Source organism: Abramis brama (assembly GCF_963993115.1).
Source record: "Abramis brama genome assembly, chromosome: 10".
NCBI lineage: Eukaryota > Metazoa > Chordata > Actinopteri > Cypriniformes > Leuciscidae > Abramis > Abramis brama.
This window is the reverse complement of record NC_139972.1, coordinates 14879649-14898031: the sequence shown is the minus strand read 5'-3', so window position 1 is coordinate 14898031 and position 18383 is coordinate 14879649. Positions and strand designations below refer to the sequence as shown.

The 18383-nt window shown below is 36.6% G+C and overlaps 1 protein-coding gene across 3 annotated transcripts in view; it reads left to right on the top strand.

The window, feature by feature from the left end:
• The first annotated feature begins 6819 nt into the window (after positions 1-6819).
• The window catches only part of synrg (synergin, gamma), a 47922-nt gene continuing 36358 nt past the window's right edge, over positions 6820-18383 (top strand). Inside the window, exons 1-8 of one of the 3 annotated variants that reach the window (XM_084125434.1) lie at positions 6820-6886; positions 11233-11273; positions 11443-11567; positions 11680-11807; positions 11885-11990; positions 13015-13126; positions 14777-15079; positions 17058-17333. In XM_084125434.1, coding sequence (XP_083981560.1) covers positions 6852-6886; positions 11233-11273; positions 11443-11567; positions 11680-11807; positions 11885-11990; positions 13015-13126; positions 14777-15079; positions 17058-17333 — 1126 coding nt within the window. In that variant the 5' untranslated portion in view covers positions 6820-6851. The remainder of the gene's footprint in view (positions 6887-11232; positions 11274-11442; positions 11568-11679; positions 11808-11884; positions 11991-13014; positions 13127-14776; positions 15080-17057; positions 17334-18383) is intronic. The other 2 variants (XM_084125435.1, XM_084125436.1) reach the window with 2 other exon arrangements.

Genomic DNA, 18383 nt, shown 5'->3' with positions numbered 1-18383 from the left:
AAAAATGTAACCTTTAGATATCACCATGAAAATTACTGAGTTGATTACTTACATCAAGAGAAACAAAAAATGTATTACAAGTTTTTTGAATTTGTTTGTTAACATGGACAAACGGCATAATCTAATTATGTATGTGCTAATTTGCATAAATACCACAACAGATCTAAACATAGGGTATAGCCAGGTGAAAATGTCTTGTTGAATCTTGTTGACACATAACAGTAAAAGACTTAATGTTAAGGTCTGAATGGAACCCATTTAGGCTACCCATGAGCATTAATATATAGAGGCAGGAAGAAGTACTTTAGAAACCAGCCTTTATTAATTATTATTGCAGAGATGGGGTTTGGGGTTGGGTCCGTGGGACTGTTTCTGGGGATTCACTTTTTATTTTGCTTACCTTTTGTCTTCTGCATTCTCCTTACCATTGTCTCCTGTTCTTCCCTCAGACTCGTCCCCCAGAATCAGTCCCATGGACCCAGCCCCAAACCCAATCTCTTAATAATTAATAAAGGCTGGTTTCTAAAGTACTTCTTCCTGCCTCTATGTATTAATGCTCATGGATAGCCTAAATGGGTTCCTGTTATGTGTCAAGAAGATTCAACAAGACATTTTCACCTGGCTATACCCAATGTTTAGACCTGTTGTGGTATTTATGCAAATTAGCACATAGGCCTACGTAATTAGATTATGTACCGTTTGTCCATGTTAACAAACAATTTCAAAAAACTTGTAATACATTTTTTGTTTCTCTTGATGTAAGTAATCAACTCAGTCATTTTCATGGTGATATCTAAAGGTTAATTTTTTTTACCCTATTCACGTAAGAAGAAGAATGAATAGGCGTGTGAATAGGCTATATTTGGGTCTTTTTCAAAACTTTCCCCTAATGGGATTCTTCAGGGCTTTTTTTCCTTACTCAGGACATATTGAGGATACAAAATCAGTTGAGTTTGCTTCTGTTGCAATTTGTTCAAGGTTGACCCCCATTTTGGCTTAAAATGACTGGACTATATTTCTTATACATTTCCTCATACTGAATATTATAGTCTAGTATTTGCCAAGTTACAGTATTGTGAATTTTACTGTTCATTGCTTAGTTTTTCTTTTGAACACAATGATTTTTATGACATGGGTGTTAGGAATGTGTTTCCGTTCAGCAAGGGCCCATTACCAACCAACGCCTCCTTCCTGCGACAAGCACTATCTGTCTTGTTAAATCCCGTATACTTCAGGACACATGACTTCTTCTATGGTGTTCTTAAATCTTTTTAGTTTGCACAATATTTGGACGATTTAAGTCCAGGTGCTTCTCATTAATTTCAGATATGTAGTGTTTTGTATGTTGTTCAGCAGCGTGAGAAAGGATGGGGTGCATGTTTGGAAGAAAACCTCCCTGTTGCTCTTTGTTTTCCTCCTACAGGTCTGAAACAACAATTTTTTAAATTCCCCACATGGCTATGGCTAAACTTGGAGAATGAGCCGCACATTGTTGATGGAAACGAAACTCGTACCAATGCCACACAGAGCGAGTCACCATGTTGTTGCTGTAGGGTGGAAGAGTATGCTGGGAAAACATGATGGCTCCATGAAGACAATACACTGTAGGCTAGGTGGTTGTAATTAGGTGGACTTACGCACAACATTTATTTATTTTACATGGGTCTCTTTTAATAAAACAAGCGATTTAGTTTTAGTGATAGTCTTCTGTTTTTATTTAATTAACTTGTTCACAATCATGCATACATTTTGTCTGTGTATGTAGAGATTACTTTATATTTCTTCTTTATTTACTGTTGTGACAGTGACACTCCAGGATGAATTCAAAAAAAGTGTTTATGGGAATATGTACATTTCAGGCAGGTCTTCATGACCTCTGACCATTTTGTTTTTCATGACCATGTTTTTTTTGGTCATCTAACAAATGACATTTTTATTACCCTTTGGTGAAAAAGATTGGATATTTCAAATATGTTTTGAATATGACCGACAATTTGGAAATGAAAAAATCTTTTGAGTTGTTAAACCTAATTCCATAGCCAGCATTTTGCATTTCCTAAATACACAGAATTAAATAATATTTTCACACTTTTGAAGGGTTATAGCATGACTGGAAATGATGACCAATAAAAATAAGTGATATTTACAGATGTTTCTTTCAGACATCACATCATCACTTGTCTCCTTGGATACAAAGTTCACCAACTTTTTGAAAAGTAAAAAAAAAAAATGGTTACACTTTATTTTAGACAGTGTAATTATACATTTAAGTACTGAGTAATAATAATTAACTACATGTACTTACTATAGGGTTAGGATTAGGATGAGGGTTTGGTTTAGGGTTAATTGCATGTAATTGTGCATAATTTACAGTTATTACTACAGTAATTACATGTACAATATGTAACAATGACACTGTAAAATAAAGTGTTACCAAAAAACTTTATTAGGGGCAAAACTGTTGGAAATTACATCATAGATGTCATAGACAGCCCTATTTTTGGGTAAAACAATTAAATCTATGCAATACCGTTCAAAAAATCTGGGGTCGGTAAAATTTGTTAATGTCTTTGAAAGAAGTCTTTTATTCTCACCCAGACTGCATTTATGTATCAAAAATACAGAAAAAAATGAAATATTATGAAATATTATTACAATTTAATATATCTTTTTTCTATTGTAATATATTTTAAGTTTTTCCCCGTGATGCAAAAGCTGAATTTTCAGCATCATTACTCCAATCTTCGGTGTCACATGATCCTGATTTGCTGCTCAAGAAACATTTTCTATTATTATCAATGTAGAAAACAGTGTAAGACATTTGAGCATTTAGCAAAAATAAAACTTGTTTGTAGTTGAAGAGACACCTAAAAGCACATTTCGAGTAATTCTCTAGCTTGATGACGTGCTGATAGCAGCTCATACAATGTTAAACTTCAAAACTTGTTTTGTTTTTCAGTTGAATGTGCCTTAAAGTCACTCATAGAGTTATGAAAGAGGGCGTCCTGCTGGGTATACACTTGTAACCCAATGATGTCGCCCTGTTTGGTTATCAATGAGGCCTTTGATTTTGCTCCCAGGGAGCCACTAAAGATCTTACTGCTGCTCTCTTTTACTGCGCTGCCCTGAAAAGAGCAGAGGAGCAGCGAGAGAGAGAGAGAGAGAGAGAGAGAGAGAAATGCTTATTAGCATTCTGAGGAGGTGCTGAGTTAACAAAGCAGTCAACAACAATAATTATAACCATTGTATTAGTTCAATTTAAGGACAGCGCTGTAAAAGCTGGCCTGTAATTCTTGTATTTTAACAAGGCGAATGGAAAAAATACAATAAAGTGCTAATATTGGTGAAATGACTTCAGATTAATGATGTTGAATGTGGTGAATTTTGTGGTAGTGAAACAATTACAGACTTTATATTACCAATATTTTGCTGTTAATCTGATGGTTTGTCAATATGCAGGGGAGAGTGGGGTAAACTGTGCCACTTTTTGTCACAGGGAAGAGGAAATGAGATGTATAGACTACATTTAAATAAAAAATTCAAATATAAAACACAATTTCAACTGCTGATGGAAGTTTTTATCATAAAATATCACTCATGTGCATCTTTCAATCACAGGCAGTTGTGTTTCATTTTCAGTTCAAACATATAGCAATAAGCCTTTGGTACCCAACATGGTAGGGGAGGACTGGATCTTCGTTTCCGAACAAGACTCAGAGGTCAACACAAGAGCAAGATGGACACACAGAGAACAGAGAGACGGGACAAAGGGACAGAAAATGGAAGTTACAAACTGAATGTAGCTGTGTATTTAGTGGTCAGAAGAGAATGGGCACTACATCAACTCCAGCTGGGCCCCAAAGGGTTTTAATGGGCAGGAGAACCCAGCAGGGGTCAGAGGTCAGGAGGCCAATCTCTGCCAGGGCTAATTGGTAACATTGTGTCAAACTGAGATCAAAATTAGCCTTTGAAGTTCTGAATCTGAACAGTGTATAATACGCTTTGAAATACAGTTATATTTTATTACATGTTAACATAATTTGTATATAATATAAGGTAATAAAACATAATATAGGCCTATGATTTATAACCAAATTACATAGTATAAACTGTAAACTATTTATGTAATATATATATATGTGTATATATATATATGTGTGTGTATATATATATATATATACACACACACATATATATATATATATATATATATATATATATGAGATAGATGGATTATATCATTTCCCATACTTTTGATTATTTAAAAAAATCATTATTTTTTGCATTCATTGTTATTCATAATATCCAGTCTTCAAAAAAGAAAAAAGAAAGAAAAAGGAAACAACAAACAAGAAATTCACAAAGTTCATAAATTCAGTGAATTCAAACAGTTCATAAATATCCAAACCATACAGTCAGTGAAATAAATCATAAACAGCTTAATGGCTCGACAGGTTGACAGTAGCTGGAAGACTTGAAGCAAAGATGGCAGAGAGGAATAAAAATGTCATTATTAATCACATCATTGTTCTGCATCTATTGAGGGGAAGCACACTGCATTCAACATACAATGATAGTGTAATCCTTACAGATGAGAAACTGTACGTAAACAGACATTTTCATGACCCCACACACTCCGTGAGGGAATTCATCATCCCCGCCTGTGTGATCCTTTGGTAGTTTATTGATCAATTCTAAACTCAAGACCCACATAGAGGATTTTGGAATGAGAATAGATCCATTCGAGCCATTTGTGTCTAAATGGGAGTGAATAACTTCAGCCTTTCAGCTCAGAGACGAATCATACAGTAAAAGGGAGTCCTGTCAGAGAGCAGTGTCCACGCTGATGCCTGATTTATGGTGATTGGTGGGATGCTCTGAGTCAGTTGTGGGTTAATGTTCACCTGGGTCACAGGGACACCGCTGGAACCTGCCTGTATTCACATCAGGCTCTCTGATGAGTCTGGCCTCAAGCTAAACCCACTACTCTCAGTGGGGAAACAGCGTCCTTCAGAGCTCCTCAATGGATCCTAATGGTAATGTAAGGTGGCTATTCAGAGAGCTGAATGGGCTTGGGTAGAAGAGAAATATCAATCTTGTCCAATGTATTAACACAGCCAAACTCAATAGCACCCCCACCCCCCTTTTCCATGGTACCATTATTCAAAATAAATGAATAAAAAGTACTGTAACTATACTGTTTTTCCCCTAGTGTTTAACTGTACTAATAACTAATAATCAAGTAAATATGACATTAGTTATTGGCAATTCATTTGAATTTAAGTTTATTTTATAGCCAGTGTATTTTCACAAAAAGTCTTGGCATAACCCTGTAGTTTCATCTAATTAAAAATAATGAATAATGTGGACAATGAACACAAATAATGTGAGGGCAATATCGGAGGACAGTGTCCCAGGACTTTTTTTAAAGCATTTGAGGCACAAACAATGATTTAATTTCCTGTCCAAAATAATAATAATAAATAAAAAAATAAAAAAATCATGTTTATTTATGCAAAACATGCATTTGTCAAATAACTTCATTTAGTACAAGACTAGACACTGCTAGCAACAGTTTAATTTAGGCCAAATATATGATTGTATGTTTAAGTATATTTAATTATTTTTTAATTTTATAAACATTGTCTGTTTAATGTTTTCAAGTTTTTTTGCTAGAAAATACAAAGATCACTCCAGGGTTAGTTTACTAAAACCAAAACCACAAAAAACACATAACTTTGCATTAATTGAAATAAAATAAACATATCATATAAAATATATAAAAACCTAAAACTATTTTATTTCAGCTATAGTTGCCAGGACAACATTTGATGTAGCCTACTAAAATAACTAAAACTAAAGTTAAAAGAAAAAGAAATCATTTTAAAAAACAACTAATAAAAGCTAGTAAAAAACTATATAAACATAACTAAATAATTACTAAACAACTAAATAAACAACCAAATAAAAATAAACATATCAAATAAAATATATAAAAAACTAAAACTATTTTATTTCAGTTATAGTTGCCAGGACAACATGATGTACTAAAATAACAAAAAATGTAATTAATCTTTTTTTTTAAATACATTTAAAACAACAACTAATAAAAGCTAGTAAAAAACTAAACACGATTACTTAAACTAAAATTAAAATGGAAAATATAAAATTAAAACTATTTAGTAAAAAATAATTTAGTAATTTAGTAAAAAAATAATAATTTTAACACATATGACCACTGGACTGGACCACACAAATATGAGTTTTAAATTGTATTATTTAGTCACGTTCCTGCAAGAGCAAATCTCAAATAAAAATAAAGTCTGAAAATTAAATAGAAAATAAAAATACACAATTAGAAAATTAAATAGAAAGTAGAAGAAGAAGAAAGAAAAAACTTTTTAGCCCCTATTTTTTTACCCTTGTTCCTGGAGGCCAAAGTGATGTTTAGCGCCCCCTGGGACAATCCAGAGCCCATTTACGATATCTGGGACAAATACTACAATGGCGCCATCGCCTGTGCAATTATAGGTACTGCAAAAAGCACAGGTGGTAGATCATGAGCAAAAACTGTACTATTTACACATGATAATAACGTGTAGAAAATACACACAATAACATAACTTAAATTTACAGATAAAAGTTTACATATCAAAAGGACTCAAGTTTATTATTAGATTATATAATAAATCACTTTCAAATTGAAAAATGAAACGTAAAACGTTGTAAATAAGTATATAAAAAGTATTGAAAATAAATGCATCAGATGAGGTGACGCAACCGGTGGTGTGACCCCGGAAGTGGCGCATGTCTGTTCTCAGCGATGACGTCATTTCATTGAGCTGGTTAAGATGGCGCTTCGGCCCGGAACAGGGGGAGGCGGCAGGTACAGAATTTCGTACTTTAACGCTTTGTTATTTATTTTGTTATTTATATCGTATGACACGTATACGCTTTCTAAAGCCCGTATGTGTTAATTCACGTGTCTGTTAGAAAATTCATCCGTTGTTCCCGCAGTTTCCCTTTATTTAGCGTAACGTCTGCGGTGATAATGGCTGAGTCTGGTCAGCTGTGATGGTGATGTGACGCTTGTCATACTGCATCAGAATGATCACCCGTCACATTCATAACCGTTTCTTCTTCTTTGCGGGTTTTTCTTTGCCATACACCTGGATGCATAACGATATTGATGTCCAAACGTTATTAAACCGCTTGTCAGCAGACTGACTAACACCCAGAAATGGATATACTGGCCGTGTCTCAAAACCTAGTGAACTGCCTAAGTTACCTAGACAGCATTTGTGGTGTTCATAGGTTTGTTCGTTGATGGCGTCCTAACATTATATTCGATCGCAGTGTTTCCTACAGAATTGTTTTTAGATACTGAAATGTTTTGCAGCACTGTCCACCTTCGCTGCACAGATAATACAAGTATTAAAACATAACGTTACACATAAATGTATTTTTATTTTTATACATTGTAATTTGATTTCCCACTTTGAAATGCTTTAACTTCACGTTGTCATATGTACAATAAGTCAGTAATGATTCTGGTTCATGAACCTTGAGTACACTAGGGTACAAAATGACAACAGTGTACTGAAAACGATTAAAATCTCTGTATTATGCAATGCTAGTATTATGCGATGTCACTTTGAATAGAAAAAACTACACTATAGACTGAACACGTAATACGCATGTGCGTGACGTCACTGTTTTCACAAATAAACGTTTTTGTAGTTTACACGGAGACAATAACCATATCGTTTTCAAAAACGTGCATTTTGAATCCTGTTATCAAAACGCATAAAAAGTTTTAAACAGTGTCGTGCAAGCGACCCCTAAATTTCGAGAAGGACATAACTAGGGGCCGTTTACACGACACCATTTTCAACTAAAAACGAAAAACCTTTTTTTATTTTTTTTTAATTTTTTTTTTGTGCCAGACTTTCTCAGTATGGTAACTACAAATTCTGAGAGTATTTTCAGCGATTAAAAGAACTGGCTCGAGTAATTTTTTCGTAAATCGGACTACACTGTTTGCGTTGTGTTTGTTTGTTTTTGAAAGTAAGTATTCTATTCGAAGTGTCCATTCTGACCAAATATAGGATTTCTTTATTGATATCCAGATTTTGTTTACTTTTCAATTAATCCAAGATTCCAAAAATATAATTTTGAGTATACAAAATGTTGATATTGGCCTACAAAACTACAAAAATGTTCGCCCGTGTGCAAATGCATCTGAAGTTTGATTAAAATATTAATGATGTAATAATATTAATGATAGAGGGTGATATTCATTGTTTGCTGGTAGCTGATATACATGTCCGATTCTGCAATGTTTTGGTATCAAAGTTAAAGGAATTGGTAGACCAGACCAGAGCCACCCTGACCAGCATGATGGATGTTTGGAGATGAGACATCAGGTCTGTGACGTGGATCTGGTGATTTGACAGCTCCCATAAATATTCATAGTTGCTGCTTTTCATGTTGCGTATAGTTGACTGGATCAACATAGTATCGCCCTCGTGGGTGTCATTGAGCTTACAAATATTGATATCGGGCCAGTAAGGCACTTAAAAAAGTACCAAAGTTTTTATAAAGTAGAGCACATAGCTGTCAGAATGGATGGAAAGGCCAGCTTCATGTTTTATTTATCTAAAGGGCTTTAGTCTCTGCTGAACTGCTTGAATAATGAATGTCTAGTTTCAAACGGAGCAGCATCAGGTAATACTGATACCTGCCGGGAAACTAAATAACCACAGGGTTCTACATAGAGCTGCTTTATTTGGCAATATAATAAAAGTTCAGCAGCATAAGTCCACTCTGAATTTACAGTGAAGGACTTCTTGTAAGATGAGGAACAAGCTAATGTGATGTCAACGACTTTGTAATGCAAATGAAATGCTGTTTACCTTCTATAAAGAAGTAAACAATGCAAGAGTTATATTATGATGCACTTTTTGGTTGATTTATATGACAGGATTTAGTAGTTTGCAGAAGCAGCAGCTCCATGAAGTTAGATCCAGTCTGGTGGCTAAAGCTGTGATGGGCATCTTCCATATGGCCGAGGCTCTCAGACAGCTGCAGTGGAGGGCATAGGGAGCTTATTAGAACAGGTGTAATTGTATTTTTGCTGCCAACACCCTAAAAGATGCTCATCAGGTCTGAGAGTTCAGAAAAAAGACTGAAGACAGCAATGTCATAGATGCAATCTGTTATTCTGTGTGAAAGTCAGTGACTAAATAAATAAGTCTGCCGGCCCAGTGCCCAGCCTCACAGACCCAACACAAAGGAGTTTGAGGCGTTTGACAGCTCTCAAATTCCCGTATCCATTCGGAAAGTAAGAGCTGATTATCTGTGACAACCTTTAAAAGGATTTAGGGACATTTCTGAAGTTTATATCCCATTTAAAGTATTGTTTGGTTGGAAAATTGGATTGAAATGCCATATTTATGTTTTTATTTCACTTTTGCTTTTGTTTCCACTATCAGTCAGGTTTAGAGTCGGAAGTGTGTTATTTTCAAACCCAATAGAGCATTATAGGGGTAGTTCACCCAAAAAATGAAAATATCGTCATTGATTATACTCACCCTCATGTTGTTCCAAACCCATAAGACTTGTGATTTCCATAAGATTTGTGTTTCGAAGATGAATGAAAGTCTTAAGGGTTTGGAACGGGTGAGTAATTGATGGCCGAAGTTTCATTTTTGGGTGAACTAACCCTTTTGTCAGCAAATAATTATATAAAATTAATTTATTTGAATAAAGCTAATGTATTGACAGCCCTAATACTTATTAATAAACAAGAATATATATTAAGAATGAATATGTACAAGAAATATGAGATTTGAAAGCTTTGATAGAGAGATGATTGTTTTGTTAGCAAAAACAAAGAAACTCATTTATGAATTGAAGAATCAAAGATTTCCTAGTTTATTATGATAAACACTTTGCTATATAGCATGAGATATTTGGTGGAAGTCCAGTGGGAAAAGCAGCTCTTCAGTGTGTCATTGGATTTTAGATAGAACTAATAGCCTCAACCATTCAAATCTTTGATCTGAAAAATGGTTCATAACTGTTTAAATACGTTTAAATGCTACTTGATTGTGTTGATTTTATATTGGTTTGCAAATGTATTCCTTATAAATAGTTTTATTTCTATTGTGCTTATAGCAGTTTATCTTAACTCTGCTCAATATTGTTAGACTTACGAGAGAAAATCTTGTATGGACTATTATTAGGTGAATGGCTCTGCGTAACGTGTTAGACAGCCATTAATATGCTGTATCAAAGCTGCTCAATCCCAAAGACAAAAATCCTGTCAGAAAAGCTCAATCTCAGGTTTTGTGGCTATAACCGCGTTTGCTCATGGATGGATGGATGTTGGCAGTAACAGTTTAAAATGGTGGATAAATGTGATCTCCCCACCCTGATGTCACAGCAGATCTCTCTTTGAATGTTAATCTGCCTTAATCCAGTGTTTTATTTTTTTCTCCTCCCTCTGTTGTATCGCAGTCTCTTTGAGCGCTGTAAAGCTGTGAGCCTGCAGGCAAACAGATGCAACACACACAGACAGATCGCGTTGTGCCAGAGAGCCTCAGTGGAGTGTTAGCCCACATTTCAGACTATTACAAAAGCAAACAAAACAAGGCTAACTCTCGATGAGTTACTTTTACAATTAAGACCCCAAGTATTATTATTTTTTTTTTGTGTGTGTGCTTTTTCAGCCGAATATGCTTGGCTGCCAAAATGAATTTGTGAAAATTTTGGCAGGTGCAAAGTCTTTAGCTAGTACCACAAATTTTTATTAAAGATGAGCCATGATTGTTTTAACATTTACTGTTGTAGGATCTTCCTCTGATCATAACAATATTTGCAAAATGCTAATTTATGCTTTCATTCCATAAGGAAAATGAATCTATTTCTGCTTTATTGTAATGTGTTTCTTAGCTATGAAAACAATGTAATGAAGGGCCAATACTGGAATGATTTTGATTTCCTCTGTGGGGCAATAACATGAAGAACCTTCCAGAATAATGGACTTCGGCGGTTTTCATAAATGTTTCCTCAGTTGAATGATTGATTGGTTGCCTTTAGTCGTCTCTTGAATGTGGAGGGCGATAGAGTAAAGACATTAGCTTGACACTGAAATGAGCTTCAGGGGTTTGAAATGGGCAGCCTGGTAAATGACTACAATATTGAATGTGCCTGTCTTTTCTGTTTTAGTTTTATGTACCCTGTAGGAGGGGGTATTGGACCACCGCAAGGTAAGCTGTTGACATTTTGCCTGTATTTTGCATCTTTCCACATTAGATCATTTTGTATTGGATACGTTTCTCCATTACAACATCTTTTAGAACATTTAAATATATATTTTTAAATGGTTTTACTTTTGTCATAAAAAATTGACATTTTTAAACTGTTATTTAATGGCAGGAATGATGCCCATGCAGCAGCAACAGCAGCAGGGCTTCCCCATGGTCCAGGTCATGCAGCCCAACATGCAAGGCATGATGGGAATGAATTTTGGAGCACAGATGCCTGGTGCCATGCCAATACAGGTCTGTTCTGTTTCTGACGGACTTTTGAAATGTCTAAGACATGCATTAACAATAACAAATGTGGACTCCAGAATCGTTAGATGTCCTAAATATCTTTCTCCCGTGTTTCTAGGGCGGGATGGCAATGGGCATGCAGACTCCCGGGATGCAGTTCATGGGTCAGCCTCAGTTCATGGGCATGAGGGGCCCGGGGCCACAGTTCCCTGTGGACATCCAGAAGCAGATGGCGGAGGAGCATCAGTAAGGCTTTACATATTCCCGCTGCCGGAAAGTTGTTTGCATGCTAGAACTCGTCTCTGATTAGTGTGTGTCCATAGAAAACGTCTGGAGCAGCAGCAGCGGATGCTGGAGGAGGATCGAAAGAGAAGACAGTTTGAGGAGCAGAAACAGAAACTGCGTCTACTGAGCAGCGTCAAACCCAAAGTGAGCAAGTCAACATGACATAAACAAATGATTGTATTTACTTTCTAAATATTAGGCCTGTTGTTGTGACTATTAGAGTAATAGAGTAATATGTAATTATGGTAAAAACGAAGTGATGCTTTTAAATATGAAATTAAAACCACCAGTAGGTGGCGACAAGTCACTGTCTTTATGAGTGAGTCATTCATTCGTTTAGTAACACAGCAAGTGGCTGTAATTATGAATTAATTGAATCATTGAATCTCACGATTTGTTCAAAGCCGCAGATTCGTTCACAATCACTGCTGTGGCTTTCGTTGGAGCTATTATTTTGTTGCAAAAAATATTGACAATACTGTGTTTAAAATGAACATCACTTAATATTAATACCTTTCGTTTGTTGAAATGTATAAAATCAGTGTCACATTTGCAATCGTGTGGATATTCATATAATGTATATAATATATTTTTGTATCGAAGAGAGTTTGAATCTTAAATCTATCTCTATGCACAGTCTGTGTCTGTATTTGTTCTTCGTGCTAGTAAGTGCTAAATCCCCACTTTTACAAAGGTACATTGTCGAGAACAGCAGTATTGCGCGATTTGCCAAGGCAGCAATCTGCACGCAACCTATCATATACAGGCTGCTTGTGTGAGTGCAGTCAGTTTTGACTGCAAAAGATGAGGTAATTTGATCGGATGTCATGCATTTATGCCATTTTACCTGCCAGAAATACATGCACAGTTTTAATGTTATTTTTAGTTGGGGTAGAATTAAATGAATGGCAAAACTCAGCATTTTTTTCGCGTACCCCCTTCTGTCTGCGCACCCCAGTTTGAGAACCACTGATTTAACCTAATCATGATTATTGTCCACTTTATATTCCAATCATAAATTGCCATCCAAATAAGGTATATGATAGACAATATAGCTGCAGGAGAAGTTAATTAAAATAATGAGTTATTAATGTTGCTGTATCACTGCCTGTCTTGCTATATACTTTTTCTTGCAAATCAACTCCTCCAAACTTCTATTTTTGTACAGACTGGGGAGAAGAGTCGTGACGATGCCTTAGAGGCCATCAAAGGAAATCTGGATGGGTTCAGCAGGGATGCCAAGATGCATCCAACACCGTCTTCACAGTCTAAGAAACCAGGTACATCCAGTGACACGTTCCAGCTGCCTGACTGCCTTCCGGCCATTTGCCTTTCAAGTCCCTGCTCATGACGTCAAGGGTCACGGCTCAGACAGCTTTTGACAGGTCCAGAGTGGCTGTCAAGAGCTGAAGGACATTACCAGGGACACACTCACACACTGTTAAAGGGATAGTGCACCCCAAAATAAAAATTCTGTCATCATTTACGCACCCCCGTTTCTTTCAAATCTCATCCCCTGGATGCTGTTTTGTGCTATTATATATACACAGGTTTGGACTGTCATGAGGGTGGGTAAATGATGACACAATTTTCATCCTTTAAAAGTATTCTGCTCTCTCAACACAAACACACCACACCTTTTTCATTGAGCCGAACAGCTGTTTTCTTCCCAGCAGCCACCAGGAGGCTCTCCAGATTTTTCCACTGAGTTTGCTGTTTCCTCATCCTCCATATAACACATCCTCCACCTTCACACTCTTGCAGTTTCACCCCTCACACCTGGTCCACCAGGGTCCAAAATTAACTTTTTGCCACCCCTGCAATTTGCAGGTGAATTGGAAAAAATAAACTGGTAAAAAATATTTATTACCAGCTAAAAAATTCAGTTTGAATGATTTAATGTGAAGTTTGGGTTCAGTAAGATTTTTTTAAAATGTTTTTTTTTAAAGTATCTTATTCTCAGGCTGCATTTATTTGATCAAAAATACAGTAAAACAGTAATATTGTTAAATGTTATTACAATTTAAAGTAACTTTTATATATAAAAATGTAATTTATTTCTGAGATGACAATGTATTTACTGTCTCTTTCAAACAATTTAATGCATCCTTGCTGAATAAATGTATTCATTTCTTTAAAAAATATATATATTACTGATCCCAAACTCCTGAATTATTTTTTTTTTTTTTAGTAGAATGTTCTTGGATTTGAATTGCATGCATGTCATCAGTCAGGTCAGATTGTCGTTCTTAAAATTGGACCTAAACCATGTATTTTTTGAGTTTGTTGATATAAGCCAACCTGCAAAGTAACTGTTTAATCTCTCACCAAAGCCAACTTTTACCCTGATTTGGTATGAACGTTCACATCCTGTTTTATCTTGTTAATGTGACATTTTTTAGCAAAACAGGTCAGGATATTAAATGAAAAAATGTGGGCAGTAATTAATTGGATGGTGAGAAGTCAGTGTTCCATAACAGAATGAGAATGCAGTCAGAATGAGACTTTGCTAAAAGAATGCTTAAATATCTATTTGGCTTTTGTATAACATTATCCATCAGCATGGATAGCCTAAGTGATGTTAGCAGAAAAGGAAAGACGAGCGTTTACTTTGGAATAACATGCACCGGTGAATCATTCACAGTAAGACCAGAAATGAGTGTCAAGTAAATGAATAGGATCAATTTTGATTTTAATTTTGGACCCTGTCACTAGTTGTTTATACATTTTTCATTTTAATACAACAATTCAATTTTCATTGACATTTTCATTGAAAGGTTGAGTTTGTTTTTGTTAACACCAGCACCACACCTAATGAAATTCAGTACCTTCCTGTTGTTCTTTGTAAAACTGTTTCTCTTTTTTTTTTGTGTGGTCATAACTCATGATGTGCGTTGTGTCTGTCTCACTCTCTTGTTTGGTTTTTGCAGACTCATCGCCATCTCATACCTCTGTCACCTCTCACTCGCTTCCTCCTGCTTTCCCCGATGACGACGATGAGTTTAGTGACTTTGTGCAAGGCCCCGTTGATGCCTCCTCTTCTTTCCCCTCTTCATCCCTCCCTCCATCCTCCCCTTCACTAAGAGCCGCTCAAGTTAGCCAGCCATTAGAGTTGGGGCCTGGCCAGCATCCCCCTTCCTCTCCTCTTCCTCACACTGTCCCTTCATCTCTCCCTGTCTCACCTGTCATCCAACACTCTTCTGTCATCTCCAGCTCCCAAACTGCATTCCAAGGTAACGCCCCTCTCACAATCACTCTTTTTCTATCATACCATCACTTGTTAGAACACGCACCCAGGGGTCAGATGCCATAACTACACAACTTAAGGGCCGTTAACACAGAACGCTTTTTTCCAATGCGCTACTTTTCCATCGTTTTTCTATGTAAACGCTAGATGGACGTGTATGACCATTGTACTCACGTATCACGTCTATTGCAGCATCTCGCACATGAGCGCCTCGTTTTTAAGACGCCGTGTCAAGATTAAAAAATTCAACTTTTACACGCAGCGCAACTCATCAATGTCAGTTCCAAAACAGTGGACCAATCAAAAGACCCTGGACGCGGGGCAAGCGTTGCAACATTTTGTGTACTATGACTGTTTTATTTGAAATGGAACTAGCTTTAGCTCTTGATGGTATTCCCTGTATTTATATCTGCATTGGAGGATGGGGTGAACCAAAATGGATCTCGGTCCTGGCGTTCTGACACAGTTTTTATTAGGGTCAAATGCCATAGCTGGTGCAATTTATAAAAAAAATTTCCCGTGTCAATAGTATCCATCTATTCTGCTGTTTAGCTATTTTTGTTATTGCATCACGTCTCGAAGTGCGTCTCAAAACCTTTGCGTTCTGTGCTGCATTTTTTTTTAAAACCATTTCTGAGGTTTATGAACGCTGCATCTCGCGTTTTTAGATGCATAGATGCATAGACGCGTTTTGTGTGAACGGCCCCTTAGTGTTTGTTTCACCGTTGTAGCCCATTCGAAGTTTCGGGTCGGAAGATTTTGTTTATGTTTTAAATGTTTTTGAAGTCTCTTGTTCTCACCAAGACTGCACTTATTTAATCAAAAATAGAGTGTCATGTCATATTGTGAAATATTATTACAATTTAAAATATTTTCTATTTTAATATATTTTAAAACGTGCAAATGAATTGTTCTTTTGACCTGGTGTTTTTCAGTGAACTAGTTGATTCTGTTCTCAAACCAGTTCCAATTTCGAATGATCATTCACATTTACAGCTCATGTAATGGGCTCAGAAAAAAAGTTGTGTAGAGTAAGTTGGGTTTGTATGCGCCAGCCAAGCAACTCTTATTGAGATGAATGTGAATGTTAACAGATACTCTTATCCAGTTCTTTAGGACCTTTTTGCCCATAAACGCTAGCTTGCTGTGTTCTTGACGTAGAGTCAAAAGTCTGTCAGGGTTTCTGATTCAGATATGATGGTCACCATCTGTGAGATTTGCACTGTGATTCTGACTCAACCGTCACCTCCCTTCAGTTTTGTCAGGTTGCAGATGGTGTCCCATATGCTCTTATAATTTAAGCTGGAGTAATATCAGAACACCAGCACATGCACACAATGCCGATTGTGACGGCGCCCTGATAAGGCTCAAAGTGAAGCCTGCGTGGAAGTGTGTGTTTGAGTATTACTGGTTCAAAACAAGTTAAACTCTACTGACAGAATTTATGTCATGAATGTTTCATGTATGTTACCACAGAAAATAATTTAATTTGGACTAGAGCATATCACAAAATGTGGCTTAATATTTTGTGATGTTAGCACAATATTAAAAGCATTTAACATTTGCCAGACAATTATATCATGCTTAAACATTTCTTGTTTCACCCCGGGCTTTGTGAAAGGGGTCAGTAATTAGAATAGTCAATGTAAAGGTAAATTTATTGTTAAAATGAAGCTGTTTTCCCACTGACATTGGTTACTTACCTGGCTCGCTTAGATGTTTTATCAAGTGAAGTGAAGCGGTTTAGTCATAGTTGGACATTATCTGTTCCAAAACCCAGTGAGCTTCCTTGTTGTATGCTCTCTTAGGCAGCCTCATATCTCTAATAGAACATATCTTGTATCCGGTGACTATGGATGGAACTGTCAGCAACTTCTTGTACATACACATAGTCATGTTTGGGACTCATGGTTAAAATATAAGTTACTACAGTTCAATATGGCCTCTGTTCCTAACTGATTCAGGCCCTTCTCTGGAGGAGAAGATGTTCTCATCATGCGATTTAACATCTGGTAAGAAGGCCCAGGTTAGTTTTAAGCCACGACAGGCTCTGTCTGAGCTGAGTCCGAGAGCTCAGGTCACAGCCCAGTTTCACAGCAGTACCAGATCCCGAAACTGGGCCCAAACCCAAGATGACTTCAATTCAGCCTTCATGACAGGGATGCCTCCTGAGCCTCTCGCCGCAGCTCAGTCGCCCCCTGCGGCAGACAGCCCGCCCGTCCAGCCCTCTAATGTCAGCGGTGAGAAAACATCTGGTTTCAGTCCCACCTCTTTTCCGAGCTTCTCAAAATTAACACCGCTCGCAGCTCGAGACTTCCTGCCCTGCCTCTGTTTGCTAATCATTGAGATGTGCTTGGTTTAGAGGGGCTGATTTCTAATCTTGTTCTTGTTATAAAAGTCTTTATTGAAATCTTAATGTGATTATACCTAACAGTTCTCAATGAATCGCTGAAGTAAGTTGAAGGATTTGGTTACTTGGATGGTAATGCAAAGCCAAGGCATTAAACAGGAGAAAATGCATTGGCCTAAATGCTTTACCTTTGAAGACAATGTGCTCTTGAGCATGAAATATGTTCAAAGACTAATGGGAAAGTAGAATAAGATAAAGATGACTTAATGAAAATCTCAACTGAATGAAGAAATCTTCTGAAAATCTTCTACCCGCAGCACTTCTTTCTGTCCTGGAAATCTTACTAATGGTGCACGTGATTAAAAAAAAAAATTGTGCATGTGCGTGATTTAACTCGTATATGCTGGGCTTCATCTCTTCTCTTATATTTAATATATATTAAATATATATAATATATATATATATTTTTTTTTTCCACTTCTATGGGATTTTCCCCTCTTCACTCTTCCTTATTTTCCAATTTACCCGTAATAATGATTCTAGATTTTTCAGGGTAACATGTCTGTTTAATCCAGGGGTGTCCAATCCTGCTCCTGGAGGGCCATCTTTCTGCAGAGTTTAGCTTCAACACTCTTGCTGGACATTTCTGGTAATCCTGAAGACTTTGATTAGCCTGTTCAGGTGTGTTTAGTTAGGATTGGAGCTACCCTTGGTTGGAAGGTGGCCCTCCAGGATTAGGATTGGATACTCCTGGTTTGGTTTGTCAGCTGAGCCCACTGGTTTCGTTAAGGGGGACCTGTTGGATGTTTCACTACTGATGATGCTTAGTTGGAGACTTAATGGCTGTAGCCTCATTTTATCTGTTTCCCTAATTTATTTCACCACAGGACAGTTTTAGCATAGTGTACACATTGGCAATGCAAATAATGAGATGAGTGTC